The 22,294-nt window shown below is 51.3% G+C and overlaps 1 protein-coding gene across 1 annotated transcript; it reads right to left on the reverse strand.

Moving 5' to 3' along the window:
- Window positions 1-171: 171 nt before the first annotated feature.
- Window positions 172-22,001, reverse strand: FCSK (fucose kinase). The gene is made up of 21 exons (XM_031949976.1): window positions 21,602-22,001; window positions 20,034-20,159; window positions 19,462-19,534; window positions 18,986-19,083; window positions 18,585-18,665; window positions 17,965-18,084; window positions 17,052-17,223; window positions 15,221-15,333; window positions 14,716-14,817; window positions 13,268-13,438; window positions 11,517-11,587; window positions 10,723-11,087; window positions 8,294-8,504; window positions 6,811-6,977; window positions 6,419-6,640; window positions 4,315-4,458; window positions 3,776-3,895; window positions 2,676-2,863; window positions 2,313-2,412; window positions 1,631-1,854; window positions 172-1,473 (listed from the first exon to the last, which is right to left on the reverse strand). The coding sequence occupies exons 1-21, from the start codon at window positions 21,602-21,604 to the stop codon at window positions 1,387-1,389; spliced, it is 2,958 nt and encodes a 985-aa protein (XP_031805836.1). The 5' UTR covers window positions 21,605-22,001; the 3' UTR covers window positions 172-1,386.
- Between the last annotated feature and the right edge of the window lie 293 nt (window positions 22,002-22,294).

Raw genomic sequence — 22,294 nt, forward strand, 5'->3', positions numbered from 1 at the left:
GTCTCAGAGAAAGGCCAAAGGAGGGGTCAAAAAATACCCAAACCTAGAGAAAGAGGGCCACATGTAAAGACCGATGCAGCCCCAGTGGGAACCCATTGCTGTGAGCCAGATCTTCCCCTCCTGCCCCCCTCCATGTAACTCACAGGTGTAAGAAAGCTTTAGGACCAGCTCTGAAGAATGATTGGTTTATTGCCACTAAGCCACAAGCTGAAAGGCTTGGTTCTGGCAGTACCCGGTACAGGTGTCCCAATGTCCCCTTTAAAACATGACTCAACATTCATTTATTAAAACCTGGATTTACAATGACTGTGCCGTATCCTCTCCAGATCCTGGCCTGAGGCTAGGGAATTGGGCGTGGGTGAAGATGGCATCTCACTATGCTCATTGTGGCTGGCATGAAGTGAGTCAGCCTCCTGGGCGCCCAGTCCCAGCTCCCACCCCCACCCACTCCCCCACCCCCGAAATGAACACAGCTCTGCTCCCTGCTCCCTCACCTGCCGCCCGGGTTGCTATGACATTACTAGTTCTGTAAAGCTTGATGAGAGGAAAGCCTGGCTTCCTCTGGCTTATCCTGCAGGGAAGAGAAATAAACTCCCTAATAGACTTTCTACAATTGGGCCAAGGTGTGCAGGAAGTTAGAATTATACCCCAGAGTCCCCAAGGCAGAGCCAGCCTCCAGGGAAGGGACATTGGAAAAGAGGGGAAGAAAAGGCTGCAATTCACAGGGCCTCTTGGGGTGGGAAATCAGGTGCAGAAGGGGACGCTTGGGCTGGTTTGTGCATGAGGAATGAGAACACTGGGGTCGTTGAGCACTAGACCTTCTTTAAACTCTGGATCCGGAGGAGGCAGAGGAGGAGGGGGCTTAGTGGTGCTGCTGTCCCCCTCAAGTTCTGGGCCCTCGCAATTGTCTGCAGAAATGAGTCATGGCAGAACTAGCAGCACAGCCCGGGGGACGATGGCTGAGTGCACTGAAACGGGACAGTCTGCTCTCATGGAGAGTTCCATGGCGGTTCCTCCCCCCACAGTCTTCTTCCATTGGAAGCAAAATCTGGTTAAATCCGCGGTGGGGTTAGGGACCAGGATGTGCTGGAGACCCCTGGGACGCAGGGAGGTTGAGATGAGGGTGGCTGAGATCTGCTGGGAGGGGGAAGTCCCAAACACCTCGCCCACTCTAGTTCCTGAAGGCCCTCCTTGAAGAAGGGGCCAGCTCACCATCTCAAGGCCCAGTGACATCTTGCTCAGCCCCCAGAAAGAAGCATGAGACCCTGGCGTTTACCTCTTCCTGGGAGGAAAGCAGAAAAGCCAGGGCTCCCTGGGCCAAGTTCAGGCTCTTCCCGGCATCACACCCAGAGGGGGCTGGAACGGGGCGTGGGAGGCTAGGCCCGGTCAGGAAGATGTGTCAGTGGCCAGCACCCGCAGGCTGAAGCCCTGGGTGTCCACCTCCACCAGGTGGATGCTGTAGTTCTCCAAGCCCTAGGAGGGAAGCGCAGTGGACAAAGAAGCTCTAGGAGACGAGAGGCCCCATGGAAGCCCGGGGCTTGGCCCCTCCCTCTCAAAGTGGGTGACCTCGGGCAGCCAGTGACCCTGATCATTCCCTCCTTCAATAGCCCTACTTTGGGCCCGTGTATACCTCTGTCTGGGCCAGCACTCTCTCAAGGGCCTCTTTCTGCCGGGGCTCTTTAGTCAGCAAGTAGAGGAAGCCACCACCTCCAGCCCCTGCCAGGCTCTGGCCGTACACGTAGGGCTTCAGGGCATCCATCATGCGCCGCACAGCCTGGGGCTCACAGCCAGGAGCCATGCACTTCTTCTGTCCCCAGTATCGAGTCAGACACCGACCCAGGAGGGGCAGGCTCCCTACAGCGGGGACACGGGAAACAGGCGGCCCTGGGCATTCACAGGCCAGCGATAGCGAGCAGAGGCCCCCAATCTCCTCCCGGGCCAGGGCAGCCGTCCCCGGATTCCAGGTAACAGCCCGTAACTGCACATGGGAGCGGCGGGGAAGGGGAAGCCTTGAGACACATTAGCTTGGTGACCTCGGGTAGATCAGCATGGATCCAGACCCCGAACCCCAGCCAGGGAGCGATTCAGTCCTGCTGCTCCCAGCTCCTACCCCTGGGCTTCCTCCTCACTGTGCCTCAGGAGCCCTTTGTGGGGCAGTTTGGAGGAGGATGCAGCCAGCGTGCATCTCCCCTGAACTCCTGTACCCCCGTTCCTGTCACTTGGGTAAAGGCGTTGGGTCCCCTCCTTGCCCTCCCCCCAGACCCAGAGATGCCTTTGGGGAGCCCTCTTGGCCCCCCTCCACGAAGACTCACCTTGGCAGAAGGCCTGCGCACACTCCTCAGCATTTTTCACCAAAGCCTGGGCATTGTCCACCACCGCGGGCAGCCGGGCATACCAGTTCCTCAGGACATCCTGCAGGTGGGGATGGGGGCCAGAAGGAAAGGAACGGAACACTGGCTGTGCCGCAGAACGGGCTCGCAGGCACAGTGTGAGAGGGTGGGGGTCTGGGCTGCAAAATCATTGCTAAGACAACCCCAAGTGGGGGTCTGACCCCTCCGTCTGCCCGAGTTGTAAAAGGCCCATGAATGACATCGTCGATAGCCGAAAGCCATCGCCAGAAAGAAGGCTCCTGGCCCTGACGGAGCGGGTCAGGAGAAGCTGAGGGAAGGGCTTACCTGGAGCAGGTTTCGGGCCAAGCGGGTCTTGCCTGTGTACACTAGGAGGAGGTGCTCGTTGAGGGTCTGTATGAAGCCTGGGGGCACCGAAATCTCTTCCACCTCCACCTTCAGGGGCAGCTGGGCCCTGGATCGTCCTATCTTTATGCCCGGTACAAGGCCACCCACCTGGTCCTGCCAGCCACCACCTGCAAGCCCCCGGGCCCTGGTAAACCATTTCTGCCGCGTCTCCCAAGCCCCAGCACTGACTATGTCCTCACCCTCTGACTCATTCAATAAATGCTAGGTACCTACTATGTGCCAGGAACTGTGCCAAGTGCTAGGGATACAAAAACAGGCCAAAAACATCTAATAATAAAATACGGTTTGCATGACTTCACATGTATAACTGATACCGCTTGTCTTCTCAGTAGGTAGGGGAGAAGCCGGAGGGCAGGATAGAGTTGGGGACTCAGAATTTTCAAAAAATTAACTGGGAAAATATTTAATGAAATAACATAATTTATATTAAAAAGAGGCAAAAGATTGTCCCCTGCCTTCAAGGAGATTATAATCTAATGACAAAGACATGAGTCTGTACAATCTCTACAAATATATATATACAAAGCATATGTGTGTATATATCTACCATCCCCTCCCAGTTGGAAGGAGAAAAGATCATCCCCCCAAAGGGCCTTGACGGCAGAGCCGTGTCAAGCACTCAGCAGCACCAGTGTCTGCAGCCCCTCAGCATCCCCAAGGAGTGGCCAGAGACGTGGCGGGTGCCATTAGCTATGCTGTAGGGAGATGAGAAGGCCATGTAAATCATAAGCATTTTGTGAGATGAAGGCCCCCCAGACTAGTTGGAATTCTGGGAGGTGGCCAGGCCACGGGTGATAAGAATGTAAGCTCCTTGAGAGCAGAAACTATATGATTTTATTTATTTTTTTTGACCTTTTGATTCCCAGCATACTAGCAGTGTCCGGCACATAGTAGGTACTTAGTAAATGCTTAGTGGTGATTTACGGCTCTTGGAAAAATTCTAGAGGAGCCCATTTATGAGGGCGGAGGCCCCTGCCCCACCGCCTTTTCCTGAGCTCCCAAGCTTTTCTCCATCATACCTGTGGTAAGCATCTGCTCTAAATGTAACACAGCATGGATCAAAGCTTGAGTGCCCACCGCTCTCCCTGCTGCCCGATGCAAGGCCGCCAGCACCGCCCCGGCCAGGATGCTGCTTGTGCCTGCGGGTGGGAGAAAGCATCTGCTTTAGCACCTTACCAGGAAGAAGGAAAGACTGAAGGCTGGGGCCATGGGGGCTATGGGAGTCTTGGGGGCCTTAGGGGCCACAGGGGCCATGGGGATTATGGGAGCCTGGGGGACCACAGGAGCCTTGGAGACCATGGGGACTATGGGGGCCATGGGAGCCTTGGGGGCCACAGGGGCCACGGGGGCCATGGGGGCCATGGGGACTATAGAGACCATGGGAGCCTTGGGGGCCATGGGAGCCTTGGAGACCATGGGGAATATGGGAGCCTTGGGGGCCACGGGGGCTATGGAAGCCATGGGGGCCATGGGGACCTTGGGGACCATGGGGACTATGGGGGCCTTGGGTGCCTGAGCACAGACAAGGGCAGCGCTGCTAACTGAGGGGGCCGCTCACCCAGGCCAGAGCCATGAGGCAGGTTGGACCACGTGTGCAGCTCAAAGCCACCCCCAAAGCCATGGTGGAGCTGGGTCTGCAGGGACTTCGGGGAGGAGAGCTGCACAATCTGGGCACAGATGAAAGCTGCCTTCAGCAGAGCCCCTGGAAGGAAAGAGAGGAAGGGGAGAGAGTGAACACCCCTCACCTCAAATCAAACCGACACACTCGACCCAATGCAACACACGTTTCTTTTATCGAAGACAATTTTCATTGGATTTCTTCAATTTCTTTCATCACCATAGCATCCCATGTATCCCTCTCCCTCTTCAAGAATTACCCCATAAGAGGAACTGAATTTATTTTTAGAGAAAAAAAGTCAGCATAACTGACTGATACATCAAGAAAGTCCTAAAATACATACAAACTTGCCAACACACATTTCTAAAGGGCTACTTTACAGGTATCTTCATCCTTAAGAACAGTTCCTACTAAAAACTCATCCCTCACAAGCTTCCATTTTAAATCTCCTTAGTCAAATTCCTAGAAAAAGCTGTCTGCACACCTTCCTTCCAGTGCTTCTCTTATTCTCTTCTAACCCCTTTGAAATCTGGCTTATATCCTCATTACTCAACTAAAACTACTCTCTCCAAAGTGACCCAGGGAAGGGGTGAACAAGATGGCAGAGAAAAGGCAGAAGTTGCCAAAGCTCTCCCTAATTTCCCTCAAAGTGACTAATGATCAACTGCCAAATCTGACAGCCTCTTCTCAATTCTCTTCCTCTGTCACATTTGACCCTACTGACCACCCTCTCTCCTACAGACTCTGCCCTTCAGGTTTTCATGAAACAGCCCTCTTGGTCTCCCCCTTGTCAGCGTGATCCTTGCCTCCTGTGATGGAGTCCCCTGAGGGCTCTCCTCTCTTGTCCCCCTGCCTTCTGACTTGATGATCTCATTGTCTCCTCTGACTTAATTACCATGTCTATCCAGGTGATTCCTAGTCTCTCTCCTGAGCCATCACCAATGGTCAAACTAAATGTCCCATGGGTAGTCCTAAACCAAAATATCCAAACCAAACTCATCCTTTCTCCCAAACCCTCTCCTCTTCTAAAATATTCTATTTCTATCAGGGGAACGACCATCCTCCCAAATCCGCCAAACTGTGCCAGTTATCCCTGGACCCCTCACCACAAATCCAATCAGCTGCTGTACCTTCTTGTTCCTGCTTTCCAAATATCTACAGCCCATCTCCTCTCCATTCAGGCCCCTATCGACTGTCTTTTTGTCTCCCTGCCTCTGATCCATCCTAGTCATTCATGAAAGCAATTTTCTTAAAGTGTGTCTTCCCCCAAATTGAGAAGTTCCAGAGGCTCCCTCTTGCTTCAAAAATCAAGCCCCAAGTCCTCCATGGGCTTTTAAAGCTGCTCCCCCTCATTACCCATTAGTCTCCCTCCTCACTGACCAGGCAGCTGACCACATCAGCTCCCTCCGCACTCCGGTCAGCTAGACTTGTGGGGGTTTTTCATTCGCCACACTCCTATCTCCCATTTTCATGCTCTTGCCTGGAATAAACTCTCTCATCTCTGCCTTTTGGAAAGCGCTAGTTTCTTTCAAGACTCGGCACAAATGCTGACGCTGCACGAGTGACTTCCTCTCCAAGACCATCTCTCTGCCTTGTACAGATATATCTAGAGAGACCATGTTGTATCCCTCATTAGAATAAAATCTCCTTGGGAATAAGGAGACTTTGCCTCTAGAACAATGTCTGAAATATAGCAGGTGCTTAATGAAAGCTTGTTGATTAATCCGTTGATCCACACTGGTTAATGAGGAGAAAAGGAGGAAATGGAATAAGCATTTATAAGCACCTACTATGTGTCAGTCACTCCTAAGCGTTTACATATATTATCTCCATTTGTTCCCATCTTACAAACAGGCTCAGGCAGCAGGTGAGGCAACTTAGGCAGGCTCTGTCGGGCAGTCAGTGTCTGAGGCTGGATTTGCAGGAAGGTTTCCCTGACTCTGTTCTCAGGGAGGATTAGGGGCGTGGAAAGGACTGCAGACATCATCTTCTCTGATCGCCCCATTTTACAGGAAGGGGAGTTAGTGGGAACAGAGGTTCTCACCTGGGGCGTGAGGCTGACAGTAGTCTTGCAGGTCCTCCAGGCTCCGGCACACGAGCTCTGTGAACACCTCACCCGAACAGGTCCCTGTTGAGAGCCGCAACTCGGGCTCGATGATCCGACGCGCCTTCGCCCCAATGGGCCTCCGTCCATCCACCAGGACGGCCAGGTCCACCACGGCTCCTCCGTGCTCGTAGGTGATGGGTGGCGTGTCACTCCAGCCACCTGCAACAAAGGCCTCCTGGACTCACCGAAGCCCAGGGAACCAACCTACTCTCCTCCGGACCATGGGCCCAACTAGCTGAGTGACCAGGTAAGTTGACTGATCCGGAAGGGGGGAAGGGAGAACACCCCCTCCCCAGGAGTAGCCCCTGGGCACAGGACCTAGCTCTTACCGGAGAAGTCCACCCGGGAGGGGCACTCCACCACCACCCAGTGCCCATAAGGCGGGGGTTCAACCGGCTCCATGGTGACAAAGTGGCAGGCAGACATCACTGCCTGGCGGATAAGGATCTGCTCAGCTCCTTCGTAATGCCGAGCAGCTCTCACCAGCAGGGCCGGCCTGGAAACAGGAGGGAAAGCTCACAGACTCCTTGGGCCATCAGGGACCTCCAAGGCAACCTAGCATCCCTCCTCCTCCTCCCATTGTGCAAATGATTTGTCACCGGCCCAGGTAGGCCCAGGCCCAAGACACTTTGGTTTCTGCTTTTTCTTCCTTTATAGGATAAGAGGTTAAATAAAATGGAAAAAAAAAAAGGGGGGAGGCAAAATCATTTGGGAAAAGAATATAAATGTAATGGAATACTACTGTGTCCTAAGAAATGATGAAAGAGATGGTGCAAAGCGAACAAGAGAACAGTTTATAAAAATAATATTAGAAAGACAACTCTGTAAGATTTAAGAACTGATCGATAGAATGACCAACTACATCTCTGTAGAACCGATAACGAAACAAGGTACCCGCTTCTGGCAGAGAGGGAATGAGTTCAACATTCAAAATCAAACATGGTTTGGGATGGGGACAGTGCAAAAATTTGTTTTTTACTTGACTATAGGCAATCATTACAAAGATTTTTTCTTTTAACAGAATGGAGATGGGAGAGAAAGAAAATAGATTTTACTTAATTAGGAAAAAAACTCTAAAAAAAGTGAATTGGGGCAGCTAGGTAGTGCAGTGGATAGAGCACCAGCCCTGAAGTCAGGAGGATGTGGGCTCAAATCCAGCCTCAGACACTTAACACTTCCTAGCTGTGTGACCCTGGGCAAGTCACTTAACCCCAGTTGCCTCAGCAAAAAATAAGTGAATTGGGATAAAAATTAAGTGACTGGCTTCTACTCTGGACCATTTATTTGCCCAACTAGCTGAGTGACTAGATAAATTAATTGACAGGCCAGAAAAATTGTTTCACCAACTATCATATAGAAAAGTGCAAAATGGAAGATAGATTGAGGATGGATGGATAGATGGATAGGCAGATAGATAGATGGATAAATGGATAGATGACCGAGATAGAAAACAGAGGGAAGAAGAGAGAAAACAAGATAGGAGGAGAAAGGTAAAAGATAGAGGGAGATAGATGATAGAGAAGGCGAGTTAGATAACAAATGACAGAAAACTGAAGAGGAGAATAAAAGATAGCTAGAAAGCTTAAATAGGTAGATAACTAGAAGGACAGAGCATATGTTGAATGTTTGTTATGTGCCAGGCTCTGTGCTAAGTTCTGGAGATAAAAGAAAAAAAGATGATCCTGCCCTCAAGGAGATTACATTCTAATGGGGAAATCATTATCATCAACATTACTAAGATTATTCATCATCATCATCTCATCCCCATGAGCAGCTTTCCCCTTCCTCGTTCTCAGCACATCCCAAGTTCACCTGCCCAGCCACTTGGTCCTCTCACGGGCAAGCTCTTCCACGCCCTTCGCCACATCCCCTCTCTCCAGGTACTGGAAGGCTAGGGCCCACTCCTGGTTAGCTGCTGGTCCACTCCGAAGACCCCCCTGGCCCCCGGCCATGCAACCCAGCACATCGGCTATACAGGCCAAGGCCCGGGCTGCCACCCCGAGATCTTCTGCCTCAGCTGCAACTGTAAAAGAAAACAAGAGTCGGGGGAGAGGCAACAGGACCCCATCATTCCCAGAAAGATAATCAACAGCAGACCCCACCTTCTTTTTGGCTTACTTCCCTCTTATTGTCTCTCTTTCCCCCCTTCTTTTTTTTTTTTGCTGAGGCCATTGGAGTTAAGCAACTTGCCCAGGGTCTCACAGCTAGGAAGTGTTAAGCGTCTGAGGTCAGATATGAACTCAGGTCCTCCCGACTTCAGGGCAGGTGCTCTATCCACTGCACCCTGCCCTCTTTCCTCCTATTCTCATTAGAGGCAGAAGAAGTGAGACTCTATGCAGAGAATTGCCCCCAGAACTGCCCTCAAAACATCACCTTTACTGCTAGAAACTCCCATCATTTTAGTGGACCAATAATGGGTTAAACAAAACTAGGCATAGTGTCTCCAGAAGGCACCAGGCAAAATACACATATACAAAATAAACAAAATTGGAATTTAATTTTAAAACTAAAAATCAAAACATTTCCCCTCCTGTCTCTTATTCTAGGTATTGATTAGTCCATCAGATTGACATCTTAGCTTTAAAGGGAAGGCACAGGGACAGTCAGAGTTCAAATGAGCAAAGGAGAAGCACTGAAGCTCAGGAGACATCACAGGGAAGGGTCTTAAGCCTCCTACCAGGGACCCACTGGGCAGCCCGGCAAATGTGAAAAAGATGGCTCCCTTTCCAGGAGGTTTTCCCATGCATAAAATAAAATGCACAAGAATAAAAAGGAAACAATTATATAGACAAGCTGGGTCGTCCAATGAATAGAGTGCTAAACTTGGCACCTGGAGAATCAGACACTTACCGGTGGGCATGTCACTTAATCTCTATCTCCTCAAATGGGGATAATATTCCCTATTTCCCCAGGGCCGTTCTGAGGTTCAAATGAGATATTGGTAAATCTTAATGTCTTAGAAAGATGCAGAACTTATATTGAAATATATCAAAATAGAGAAAATTTGTAAAAGGCCACAAGCCTTAGGGCTGGAGTGACAGACCCTTGGGATGCCTGATGTTCTAAGAAAGCAGCTTCGACTCTTTCTCAAGTTTCTGGGGGGTGAGTGGCCCTGTTCCTAGAGGGGTCTGCCCTCAGGCACCCGGCAAGCGGAGCAGAGACTATAAGGCTCCTCAGCCGTACCCCCCGACATGCCTCAGAATAACCAGTCATTCAGATGATGGAGGGGACCTGGCAAGGGCGGAGGGGCTTCCTCAGGGCAGCAAAAGGAGGGGGAGAGCTCAGTGGGTCAGGGTCCACGCCCAGTTAATGCCTTCCCGTCTCCCATCTCCCTCATCTCTATTCCATTGTGTCTCCTTCCCTTGGGACCTTCCCCTTCCTCCTCCCCGACTTATCAGGTATTCAGGGAGAAGCTTGGAAATGCTCTCATCCTTCCCAGAAATAGTTAGCTTTTAATGGGAGGTTCTAGAAAAGCTTGAAGCACGGTAGGAATAAATTTCCAATGATGGGACTTGGGCACTGTGACAGGTGAGGGGGAAGATGCGGTTGGGAAGAAAGACCCCTTTTTAGTATACTAAAAATACTGGTGTACCGCCGCAGCTGTCCTGAGCTAAGTGGGCCAACTCCCATGGAGAGCCCCCCCTTCCTCGGAGACTCCACGGGACAAGAAACCGTCAGGAAGATGCTCTTCCTGAAGGCCGCAGGCTGCCGAGGAGCCAGGAAGGAGGAGGGAGGGAAAGGTCTGTCCGGGCCAGGGGTTCTTAACTGTCTGGCTGTCCCGGACCTCACCGGCAGCCCGATGAAGTCCACAAATCCCTTCTCAGTCAGTCTCTTTTGGTGATACAGACTTTTCCCCCATCCAAGTGTTCCCCAACCCCAGGTTAAGACTCCCTCATTCACACTCTCCCAAGGGGACTGAGTGCCCATGAGCCCTATCAACTGGGTGGTCCCCTAGGGGACAGTCCCTTTCTCGCTTCCACCACAGAGCACCTCTGCGGGCAGCATTTCCCCCTCTCCCTTAAAGCCAGTTCCTCCCCCCTTGACTCTCCTTCCAGTTCTTCCTGCCTGAGGCTGCTCTGGCTTAGCTGCTTTGTGTCCCCTAGGCCGGGAGCCCCTCGAGGGCAGGCCCTGCTGCCTTCCTCTGTCCCCCCGCACCTGGCACACGGCAGGGCCCATCACAGACCGACGGAGGGGACGGCCCTGCGGGGAGCCTGATGCCGGGGAGGGTCGTTCACATTCACCTTGGTCCAAGGTGGCCAGCAGCGGCCCCTGGTGCCCCTCGCGGGTGGCGGCCCTGATCAGCGGCAGCAGGCTGAGGTCCTGGCGGCCCCCCAGCACACGCCGCACCTTGCCCTGGGCCTGCTGGAAGAAGAGGGCCCGGCGGGAAGCCAGCGCGGCCGCGCGGTCCAAGTGAAGCTGCAGCTGCTGCCAGGACATGCGCCAGGCCGCCCTCCAGGCCTGCAGGGAGCCTCCTCCCGGGGGGCCCAGCAGCCACAGCACGTCCTGGGGGCCGGGGGGCCGCGAGGCGAAGAAGACCGGGAAGAGCCGCGCCGTGAGAAGGCAGCGCTCTGCCGGCCGGGTATCCAAGTCCCAGAGGTCGCCGTCCCTGAGGCAGGTAGAGGGGGGGTTACGAGACGGCGCAGGAGTCCGCTCCCAACCTCGCTCCCTCTGCCAGAGACAGGGCTGGGGCCGGGGGGGGGGGTGTTGGACAGGCCCTGGGCCAGGGGTCAACAGGAGGGCCTCACTCCCCCGATGGCACGTCGCTAGGGCACGGGGCCCATCATCACCCTTCTGCCAGCCGGGGAAAGCGTTCGCCTCCATCCTGGGCCAGATGCCAGGGGAAGGGGGCATGAGGGACCAGGAGGGGAAGCGGAACTGTTTGGACAGTGGCCCACCTGCAGAGCAAGAACCTCCATTCGTGGCACAGGATGGGGAGGAGGGAGGGGTCCCAGGAACCTGGGATGGGAGGATTCACAGGGGGGCACCGGGCTCCCCCAGGCCTCGTGGTTGCCTCAGGGGGTCCAGCGGCTCTTACCGGATGCCTGTCCTCTGAAAGAACTCGGTCCAGGGCACGTTGAGATAGGTGCCCTTCCCCAGGGCTGGGCTCTGGAGAGGCAACAGTCAAAAGAACCCAGTCAGGAAGCAGGGGTGGGAGGAGGGAGACAGCAAAGGTTGGAGGGGGACTGAGACGAGGAACTTATCAGCTCCATTCAGAGGAAGGAGGCAGAAAGCAGGGCTCGAACAGTGCAGGTCTATAGCATTTCTTAAAACCTTCATCGAGCAGAACCAGGAGAACGCGGCGACAGCACGATTAGGAGATGATCAAGGGGTGGACGTGGTTCTTCTCAGCCATGAGGATTCAAGGCAAACAGGCTGGGGATGGAGAGAGCCATCCGCACCCAGGGAGAGAACTAGGGAGACTGAGTGTGGATTGAAGCAAAGTGTTTTCACTTTTTTCTTTGTTTTTTCCCTTTTGGTCTGATTTTTCTTACACAACTTGACAAAAATGGAAATATGTTTAAAAAATTTGTGCAGTTAACTACATCTGATTATGTGCGATCTTGGGGAGAGGTGAAGGAAGGGAGAGAGAAAAATTTGGCCTACAGTCTTACAAAAATGGATACTGAAAACAAATTTTACATATAGTTGGGAAAATGAAATACTATTGAGAAAAAAATTAAATTACATTTTAAAAATTAAAAAAAAATCCTGTCAAGTAAATTAGTCCTAAACTGCTCCCTCTCTGCACCTCCCTCCCTCCCCCCCCCAAGAATCTGCCACTGGAACCAGTGAGATTGGGGCTCGTTCATGAATCACCTCTCCTCTCTAGGGCTCAGTTTTCTCATCTATAAAATGAAAGGACATCACTAAATAACTTCTAAGTAATGTTCTTTCCAGCTAACGTTCCAGGACGGCATAAAATGTTCCATATCCGTGTCAGCCAAGGATGAGAAAATCCTGGAAAAGACCTTCCAGGTTTCTGGACTCCACATGTTCTTGGCTCTATATTGCTAGTTACTATTAAAACGGTTGGGGGGAGGGAGAAGAGGGAGAGGCAGCCTTTCCCTTAGATTAGAAGCTCTCTGAGGGCAGGCAACCCCATCTGCCCCATCCCCTCGTCCCCTTACTCCCAGTGAAGACAGTCAAGGGAGACAGTACCATCCTTACACCTTAGTTACCTCAAACCCAGGAGCCTGGACTTGTGATCCCATTGTTCAGATGAGAAAAGAGTCATTCGGAGACCTCTTATGACTTCCCCTTGCTCACACAGAGGCATCTGCCCAGCATTTTCAGCTCTGCAGAGCACTTTACAAAGATTATTTGACTGGATCTTCACAACCACCTGGGATGTGGGTGTTATTATCCCCATTTTCACAGATGAGTAAACTGAGGCAAGCAGAGGTTAAATGGCTTGCCCAGAATCCCACAGCTAGTGAATGTCTGAAGGAAGATTCAAATTCAGGTCTTCCTGACTCCAAATCCTCACTACAGCCCCTGATACCAGTCCAATTTCTGGGCTCCCTCCCCAAGCTCAGTAACAGTAATGGCCGCCAACAGGTAGAAGGAGGGGATTTTTAAGTTGGAATAAGGAAAGGGTCGTCCGCCTTGGAGAAGAAAGAACTAGATGAAATTCTGGGTTCACGTCCCAGCTCTGGGAGTTATTGCTACAGAAGCTTGGGCAGTGATGTAACCATTTGGGTCAGTTTCTTTATCTACAGAAATCCTTCCTCCTGGCTAACACTAGCCTTCAGGGCCGAGGAAGCAGCAGTGCCAGCAAGGTCCTACCTGCCAGGAGTCTTGGCGCCCAATGAGGGTGAACACCTGGACGGAGGTGGCCTGCAGTTGGATATAATGGCCTTGGAGGATGAGGTCATGCAGTGGCAAGCCATGGAGGGCGCTGGAGGAAGCTCTGTCTATTCCGAGCAGGAGGCACCCAGGACCGATGTGGATGGGACCCTGGTTGGGACAGAAGAACCTGGGATGTGGCTGCTGGGAATTCTCCTCACCTAGGACTGGCTCAAGGTAACTGCAGTCAGAGACATGGGGCCATTGTACATTTCCAATATATAGGTTCAGCCCACCTTATTATTATTATTATTATTTTAGGAATAAAGTTGCTTAATCAGATATTAAATAATGCAAAACTTGTACCAAGATTGGAAAAAAAAATTAATCCATGAATGGAACACAAGAGAAAAATAAAATTATGTTACAGGCTCTTAACGAATTAAGATCCTGAAGTCAGTTACTTATAAGTGCTTTTTCCCTCTCCTAATTTATTCTTGTATTCATTAAAACATTTTCCAACTTTATATTGACTAATTCCAAGATCAAAATTTGCTGGCAGCTGTTGGAGTCTTAAAATAAAGATATGATTTTTAGTTTTCCCTTTTCTCTCCAGATTTTGTTATTATTTTAAACAAGTATTGCACTATGGAAATACATTCTGGGTCTCATTTTTATATAACAAAGCCAATGGATATAATTCCAATAAAAAACATACCCTAGAAACAATATTTGTCCAGCCCGCCCTTCCAGGCAGATTCTATGTGGTACTTTAGGTGAATATGGTAGCCCATCTTCCCCCTTCATCTTTGTCTGGAATAAACTCCCTTCTCACCCTCCCCTCTCAGAATCCCTAACTTCTTTCAAGACTCTGCTCAAGCACGAGTCCCCCCAAATATTACTGTTCTTCCTCTCTCCTTCTCCAAAACTTTTCTCATGTGGCACTTACTATCCATGTACTTGTGGCTTCCACCCTCACTTCGACCCCCTTTCCTCCCCACCTAAGCTCCTTGAGAGGAAGGACTATTGCAATTTTGGTTTTGGATCCCAAGTGCCTAGCACCCAGCAGGCACTTAATAAATGCTTGCTGAAAAAATAGTACACCAAAGATCAGTGATGTTCACCCAATCTTGTCCTTTAGGACCCAGAATATCTGATGCTCAGGATGTTCAAACAGTTTTTATATACAGTAAGTGTTTATTAATTGTTCACTTAATAAGTAATTTTTTGTTTGTTTGTTTGACTCCTCCATTAGGCCCTTCTTTGTCTACTTTGTCTACTTCCTCCTTTTCCCTCTTACTTCAGACAGCTTGAGGACATCAAAGTGGTGGACGCAGAGAGAGAGGGCTCCCTTTCCTCAATCCCCTCCACTTTCCACAAACCTGTTGAATGGGTGGAGGGGCCTGCAGGGTCTGGGGTGAGGGAGGTGGAGATAGAACAGCTTTTACCTGGAGATGGCAGTGATGAATCACACTTCCAGGGCCCAGGTGAACCTCTCCTTCCAACAGGCTATTAACCACAGAGCATCCGGCTTCTAAGAACTGAGGCTTCTGCAGAGGCAGGAGGGAAGGAAACAAATCCGGGCTGGGGAAAGCCATTCCCATCAAACCCTCTCCTGCTCAAGAGCCGTTCCTGGCTCCCTATCGCTCACAACAGGGTCAGGTCCAAAATCTGCACCTACCTGACTTCTCTCCTCCCATCACAACCTCCCCCTCCCTGCCCCACAAAAACCCCATGCTTTCATCTCCTCTCAGAGCCTTCGCCCACAGCCCAGACTGCTCTGCCCACTCTCTCCAAATGTCCCAACCCTATCTAACCATCCTTCAAGGCTCACCTCTCTCCTAATGACCTTTCTGAGTAGCCCCCTACACTGGGTACAGGGAACACATTCAGTAAATGCCCATCTGGTCACTTTGCGTGGCCAGGGATGAGCAGAGAAGGAAGGACACTCACCTCCACCTGGGAGTGCACAATCTGTGCAAAAAGGTCCCGAGGAAGCGTCAGGCTGCGGAGGTGAGCGCTGGCTGATGAGGTCATATACTCGTAGGTGCCATCTGGGACGTATGCTGCCGAGACAGACCCATGGGTATGAATGGGTGAAAAGGACAGCCTTTACCCGAAGCAGCATCTGCCGCCCCTAAGGGCCCAAAGCAGCCCCAGCACAATACAGAAGCAAGCTGGATGACCGGACTTTGTAAATAAAAAGCTAAGACAACCAAATGAGACGATACCCGTAAAACGCTTTATAAACCTTAAAGAATGACATAAACTATTTTTTATTTTTAGTTTTTTCCCTGTATTAAAGCTTTTTATTTTTCAAAACATATGTGTGGCCAATTCTTCACCATTAGCCCTTGCAAAACCTTGTGTTCCAATCCCCCGCCTTCCCTCACCTCCTCTCCTAGATGGCAAGTAGTCCAATATATGTTAAACATGGCAGATAAACTATTACTACTATTATTCTTCTTCTTCATGGGATGCCACCTGCCCCATTCTACCTGCTGCCTCCGCTTACACCAGGAGTTCTTTTTTTAGGTGAATCCTAGATCCCTTTGGCAAAAGTCTAGAGAAGTTTATGAACCCTTTCAGAATCACATTTTAAAATGCATAAATTAAAATACGCAGGATATTGATGAAAATTCAAGGTAAGTGAAAATAAAAATGTGATTTTTTTCTCATCCAGGTTTGTGGACCCCCAGAAATCTATCCTGATTCAGACTCTGAGCCGATTCAAAGACACAGTCCCCCTTCCGCAAAAACAAAACATGATAATGTCCCGGGGAAGGAAAGAATTGGGCCGATTCTTTGGTTCACGGGGAGAACAGAGAAATGAGGCTTTTTCACGAGGAGTACGTTCTGACAGGGCTATGGTATGGCAGCAGACATTTACAGAGCTAAGGGGCTTGCAGAGCATTTCACTTACCTGGCAACTCACAGCCACCCAGTGAGGGAGGTAATGCAAATAATATTATGCCCAATTTGCAGGTGACAAAACTGAGGCTCAAAAGCAAAGCAATTTCCCTGCACTCACCCAAATACTAAGTATAAATGGAGGGTTTGAATCTACCAAACACTACAGCCCAGAAAGTACTGCCTTCTGAGCACTGTCTAAATACTGTTCAATTCCTAATTCAGTGATTTCTGATAGAAGGCACCCAAACAAGGGCATATAGTAAATGCCTGCCGACTGAACTGAGGCTTTCAGCTAAAAGAATATGGGCAAAGGAAAGGGGAGGCTTCGTTCCTTGGGAAGTCTCCTTGTCAGACTAAAGGTGACGTGGTCTCCTCCAGCTTACATATCCGAGTCAATCAACTAGTATTTATCAAGAACCTACTACATGCACCTAGACACTGTGCTAAGTGCTGGGAGCTACAAATAAAACTGGCTCACAGTCTCAGGGGAGAGATAATATGCAAAGAGAAGACCTGGTAGAGAACCCTAAAGATGAAGGCACTAATAGCTGGGGGAAATAAGCAAGCTCGCCTATAGGAGATGGGGTTTGGGCTGAATCCTGAAGAAATCCAGGGAAATTAACAAGGGACAGTGAGGAGAGATGGCATTTCAGGCATGAGACACAGCCAAGGCAAAGGCTTGGAGGCTGGAGATGGAGGGTTGCTGTTAGCAAGAAGTCTGGTGTAGATGGATCAGAGAGGGCATGGAGGAGGGCAGTGTGTAAGACAGGAGAGGCAAGGAGCCTCCTAAAGACCCTGTGGTTTCCTGCCTCCCTACTGCACTCCCCTCCCCATGCTCCCTGATCCCCAGAATAGACTCAGTCACACTCACTAAGGCTAAGAGGCTGGTCCCGGAGCCCCTTCCACAGCACCGCCCGGGCGCTCCGTCGATCCCCTGCTTGCTCCGTGTCGCCCTGGCCCATCTCAGGGTGACAACCAGCCAGAAAGCTCTCACGGTTCATATCCCGAGCCATGCACAGCAAAATGTCAAAGAACAGGGAGAGCTAAAGAAAAGGAATGGAGTTAGAGAAGTCATGAGCTGGTGTGGGGAACCCCAACCCCCCCCGCCCATCACAGCTTAGATCAGCCACAGACCCTAGTGGGAATGGGGAAAGGCTGCTGAGTATCAGCAACGCCTACAGCCATATCATGACATCCCTGTCTACCCAGCTTAGCTCCCTAGTAAGTGAGAATAATCAATTCAGTGTCTGGGCACTTGTAGGTGAAACAAAAATAGTGTCACCATATTCCCAGTATTAAGCTTTCTCCACTGAACTCTTCCATTCAGTAGTCTCCTCAGGAATATCTCTCATTCAGGGGAAGAAAAGACCATGTGGGCACAATTTTTGTGATATCATTTCCTCATCACCCAAAATGAAGAGGCAGACACGCAGACAGGGACAGAGAAAGAAAAAGGAAAAAAGAGAAAGAAAAAGACAGAAACAGAGAAAAAGAGGAGAGGGGAGAAAGAGAAATAACGAGACTGAGAAAGAAAGAAAGAATGAAGTGGTGTGAGAGAGACAGAGAGATGAAGAAAAGAGGGAGGAAAAGGGAAAAAAGAGAAAGAAAGATGGAGAGAAAAGAGAGAGAAAAAAGAAACAGGAAAGAAAAGAGAAAGAAAGAGATGGTAAGAGAAAGAGAAGGAAGAGGGAGAAAAGAGACAAAGAAAAGAGAGGGAGGGACTGAGAGACAGAGAAAGAGAGGAAAGTAGGAAAAGATGGAAGAATGGGGCCCAGGGGCTTCACCTGGATGGGGCGGGCGCCAGAGTCCAGACCCATGTAGGTGCAGGCGTCCAAGGGTGGCGAGACGTGCGTGGCCAGGAGGCACTCAGCCATCTCCACGGAGAAGAAGACAACCCCAGAGACCTGGAGGCAGAGCGGGGCTTGGTGAGTGGCTCCCAGGTGATGGAGCTCAGCTGAAGGAAGAGAAGACAGCCCTGGCTCCTGATAATCTCTCTGAGCCTCAGCGTATTCTGCCACAGCATGGGGACAGTCATCCCTCCAGAGGTGGTTGTGAAGGTGAAATAAAATAAGCTGCTCTGCTCTGTTCAATTACATCAATCATGAGTGACTCTTTGTGATTCTGTTTGGGGTTTTCTTGGCAAAGATACTGAAGAGATTTGGATCTCCTTCTCCAGCTCATTTTATAGATGGGGAGACCGAGGCAAGCAGGGTGACCGGACTTGCCCAGGGTCACACAGCTAGGAAGGCTGGCCCACTGTGGAGTCATGTACACTATGCTAACGTACAGAAAGGCCTTGGCGAGCTCCCGGGACAGCACCCATTTTTGCCTGGAGTCACACGGCTCTTGAGGGTCAGAGCCAAGAGCCCTCTGGACTCCCCATCCCGACGGGCTTCTCTCATACCAGTGGCACCTTCCCGTCCGGCCTTGCACATTGCTGCATCTGCGCCTCCGAGCCCCGGTAGAAAATGTTACGGACCAAGCCCTGCGTCAATGGAAGAGGGGGCAGAGTTGTGACTGGGAAGAGCTGGGCAGTTGAACCCCGGCCTCCAATCAGAGGCAGGCTGTCCCTCCCCCCACAAATCACTCTGGCTGGAGGAGCACACAATGAGGTCTCTCATCAGAGAGCGAGACCCCCCCAAAGTTCTGGAATAGAAGAGGTATAGTCAGGGGCAGCTCTGGGGTCTGGCAACAGGAAAAAAGAGAGAATCCGCTCAAAAAAAGGAGCAAGGGCCTTGGACTGAAAAGTCCCACTGGAGCCCCAGGGGTCTCCCATCCTACTACCCTGGTGGGGGAGGGCGGTACCTGGGCGTCGGTGAGGTAGACCCCGTGGTCTCGGGCATAGGTCACACTCGCGGGCAGAGAGAACACTCTGGCTCCTCGAAAGCCTTCCCAGCAGACCTCTAAGGAAGAGGGAAGCTGGCTGGTCAGTAAGGGCCGTGGTTCTCCAAATACCTACAGATCTATTTTGTAGCAACGGGCAGTCAGCCCTCATTTATTAAGCACTATTAAGAGCTGGGGATACAAAGAAAGGCAAAAAAAATATCCCTGCCCTCAAGGAGTTTCCAGTCTAATAATAGTAATCCATCCATCGGGGAATGGCCCAAAATATGTCGTGAATGGAGGTAATTTTTGTGCTGTAGGCTATGTATGGCCCAGACAGTCTTAGAGAGATCTGAGGAGACTCGTACGAACTGATGTAGAGGGAAGTAAGACCTGAGAAATGTGTGGAGGTCCAATGAGCACCCGCTGATCTGTTGTTGTCCCGAGAACCTACTCACCTGGGCTTGTTGGAACAGAGAGGATCATGTCCGTGCTGCAGACCCACACGCCTGGGGGGCAGCCCCGGCCCAGCTGGAAGAGAGAGCGCAGCTCATGGCCCTGCCAACCCCAATCCCAACGGATACAGGGCTCCCTTCCCTCCTGTCCTGATCCGTGCCCAGGTGCCTGCAGCCCCCTGTGGGCTCTGGCCCACTCTAGCTTTGGCCTTGGAGAAGGCAAAAGAATAGACAAGGTTTTCCAGTATCACTGGGACCCTCTTGCCCAAGGGGCTCCATCGCCACAACAGCGGAAACTGGCCGCCTGCAGTCCAGCTGCCCTAGCCCTCATCCAGATCCATACAGAGAAGCCGGCATCAGATTATCCCATCCTGGGCATCCTCAAGCACCTGAAGCCCTCCTCAGGGAGGGAGAGGAGAACCTGCATTTATTAGCATGGACTCTAGCACTTACAAACTTGGAACCTGCCGGGAGCCCTTCCCCCAGGCCCACTGCAGTGTGAGTCAGGAAAGGGTCGGGGTTGGGAGGAGATGGGGGTTAACAGGGAGATTTCCGACCCCCGAGCCAAGGCTCACCTTGTGGGTCATTATGTAGAGCAGCGCATCCAGGTTACAGGTGAGAGACTCCACTTGGGCTGTAGGATCCACCAGGGGGAGACAAGTGAAAGCTCGGCCACAGTCGTCGAAGGGAAAGTCTCGGCCCTGGGAAAGAAAGGAGAGGATGCGGGGTTGAGCCCACAGACTTGGTCGCCCTTTGGGTGGATACAAGGCAGAAGGGAGGTTAAGTGGCAAGGTCTCCCCCCTCACCTCCCAGATAGGGGCCGTTTCTCTTCATGGGAAAGGGAATTCCTTACCCCCATGGTCCCCCCCTCAGACCCAGATTTCTGGTGAAGATTCCACATTTTTCCTACAGTTGGTGGAGAGCCTCTTCCTTCTTTCTCCATCTTCCTGGACAGAATTCTCTGGGATCGTTTACTTGCAGCCCTTTTCCCTCACTACTTTTCCACGTTGGCCCTTTTCCATCTCTCTCCTTTCTCCTTTACCAGTGGGTTCTTCTCCCCAGGGGAAGGCAGGCCAGACCAGCATGTTACTATTGTCCCAAAGCCCCGTCCAGGATCTGTCTGGGTCAAAATATGTCCCCCGCCCTGACAAGTGATCACGTACTGCCTCTGAGGCTGGGGGACAAGGAGCTCACTGTCCCTTCTCCTGTATTCTCCACAGAGCCTTTGCCTGATTCTGAGCAATCAAGTACTAGGTCACCAGGCTGGGAATCCCCACCCTTTCCAGCCAATCAAGATCGGTGCCTTTATTCTCATGAGTATATTTGACTCTTGACTCCTTGGATGGAGGAGAGAAATAGCCTGGATAACAAAAAACCACAAATAACCCCCAAATCCTTTGGGTTTGGCATTGGAAATACCTATTTTTCCTCCTTAATTCTAGTTAATTAGAGTAGCTATTAAATTGAATCTGGACTGTTCAGTTGCTCAAAAGCCCTCTCTCTAACCAAAAGGATGATGAGACAGGAGTAAACTTCATGGTAGGGGGAGGCCAGCCTAGGGAAAATTCATTTTATCCAACACATTTAAGGCTCCAGAACCACCCAGGATTGTGTGTGTGCCTCAACATGGTCTTCAGTCAAAAAGGTCTCTCATTGTAGACGGGAAATATAAGAAGCAGAGGCTACTTCAGGGGAAAGTGAGCTGAAAGCCAAAGATTCCCTGTCTCCTTCCCTTTTGCTCTCTCTTTTTCTCTCTCTCTCTGTCTGTTTCTTTCTATCTCTGTCTCTCTCTCTGCTCTGTATCTGTCTCTGTCTCTCTGTTTCTGTCCCTCTCTCTCTGTGTCTGTCTGTCTTTCTCTGTCTCTTTGTCTCCCTGCCTCTCTCCCTCCCTCCCTTCTCCCCCTCGCCCTCAATCCCACCACTGGCCATATACAACTCCATCTGTTCCTAAGGTTCAGAACCATAGCTGTGCCCTGGATGCCCTTCTCACAATTATGCTTATAAATGCAGACACAGGATTACAAAGGAAACCAGTTATAGTGAAGGAAGATGTAATTCTCCCCCTGCCCCCAAGGGCTTGGGCCTCCTGGCCTGAGCACGTGCCCGGCTCGGGGAGCCTGTCCCTCTCTCCGCCACCGCTCACCATGTGCAGGATCAGAATCCGGGCAGAGTGCAGGACATCAGAAGTGACCACCTACGGGGAAACACATCGTCGAGGAGCCTCAGACTCGGTCTCGCCTGTGACAGCTTCCTACCTTCACCCGGCCGTCATGCCCCGAGAGGCTCCCCAGCACAAGGGCAGAAGGAGGGCCTCGGGACACTCACTCGGCCCCGGCTTCTGAGAATGGCTCTCTTCTCATTCCCCCAGCCCTCTGACCCCCCTTCTGACTTTCTGGCTGGGTCCTCCCCCTTGTCTGGTCTGCCAAGGGTGGGTTTCTCCCGAGTGGTTTCTGGTCTCTTCCCTGGCTACCCTTGGGATCACTCCCACGGGCTCCACTATCAACTCCAGACAACCTGGGGCCGCCAAGACTGGAGCGTCACCCTGGATGTCGGGCGCTTCTAAGGTCTGACCCCTCCCTCCCTGTGTCTCCAGTAAGGTTTTGGGACCCAAATGGGGTGCTGACCCAAAATGTGCCTAAAACCGCCACTTCAAGGGGCTGAAACCAAATCCCCCTCCTCTCCTCTTCCCCCCCTCTTGGGCCTGCTTTCAATTCTCGTTTCCTGCTTTTTGTCTCTGCCCTTTTCTCCCCCCTTTCGGGCGTCCCCTGGGCCACGTTGCTCCCTTTCTCCCTTCCCCCTTCTCCTCCCCCATCCCAAACTGCTATCCTCCACTTCC

This window comes from Sarcophilus harrisii, chromosome 2, assembly GCF_902635505.1.
Source record: "Sarcophilus harrisii chromosome 2, mSarHar1.11, whole genome shotgun sequence".
Taxonomy (NCBI): Eukaryota; Metazoa; Chordata; class Mammalia; order Dasyuromorphia; family Dasyuridae; genus Sarcophilus; species Sarcophilus harrisii.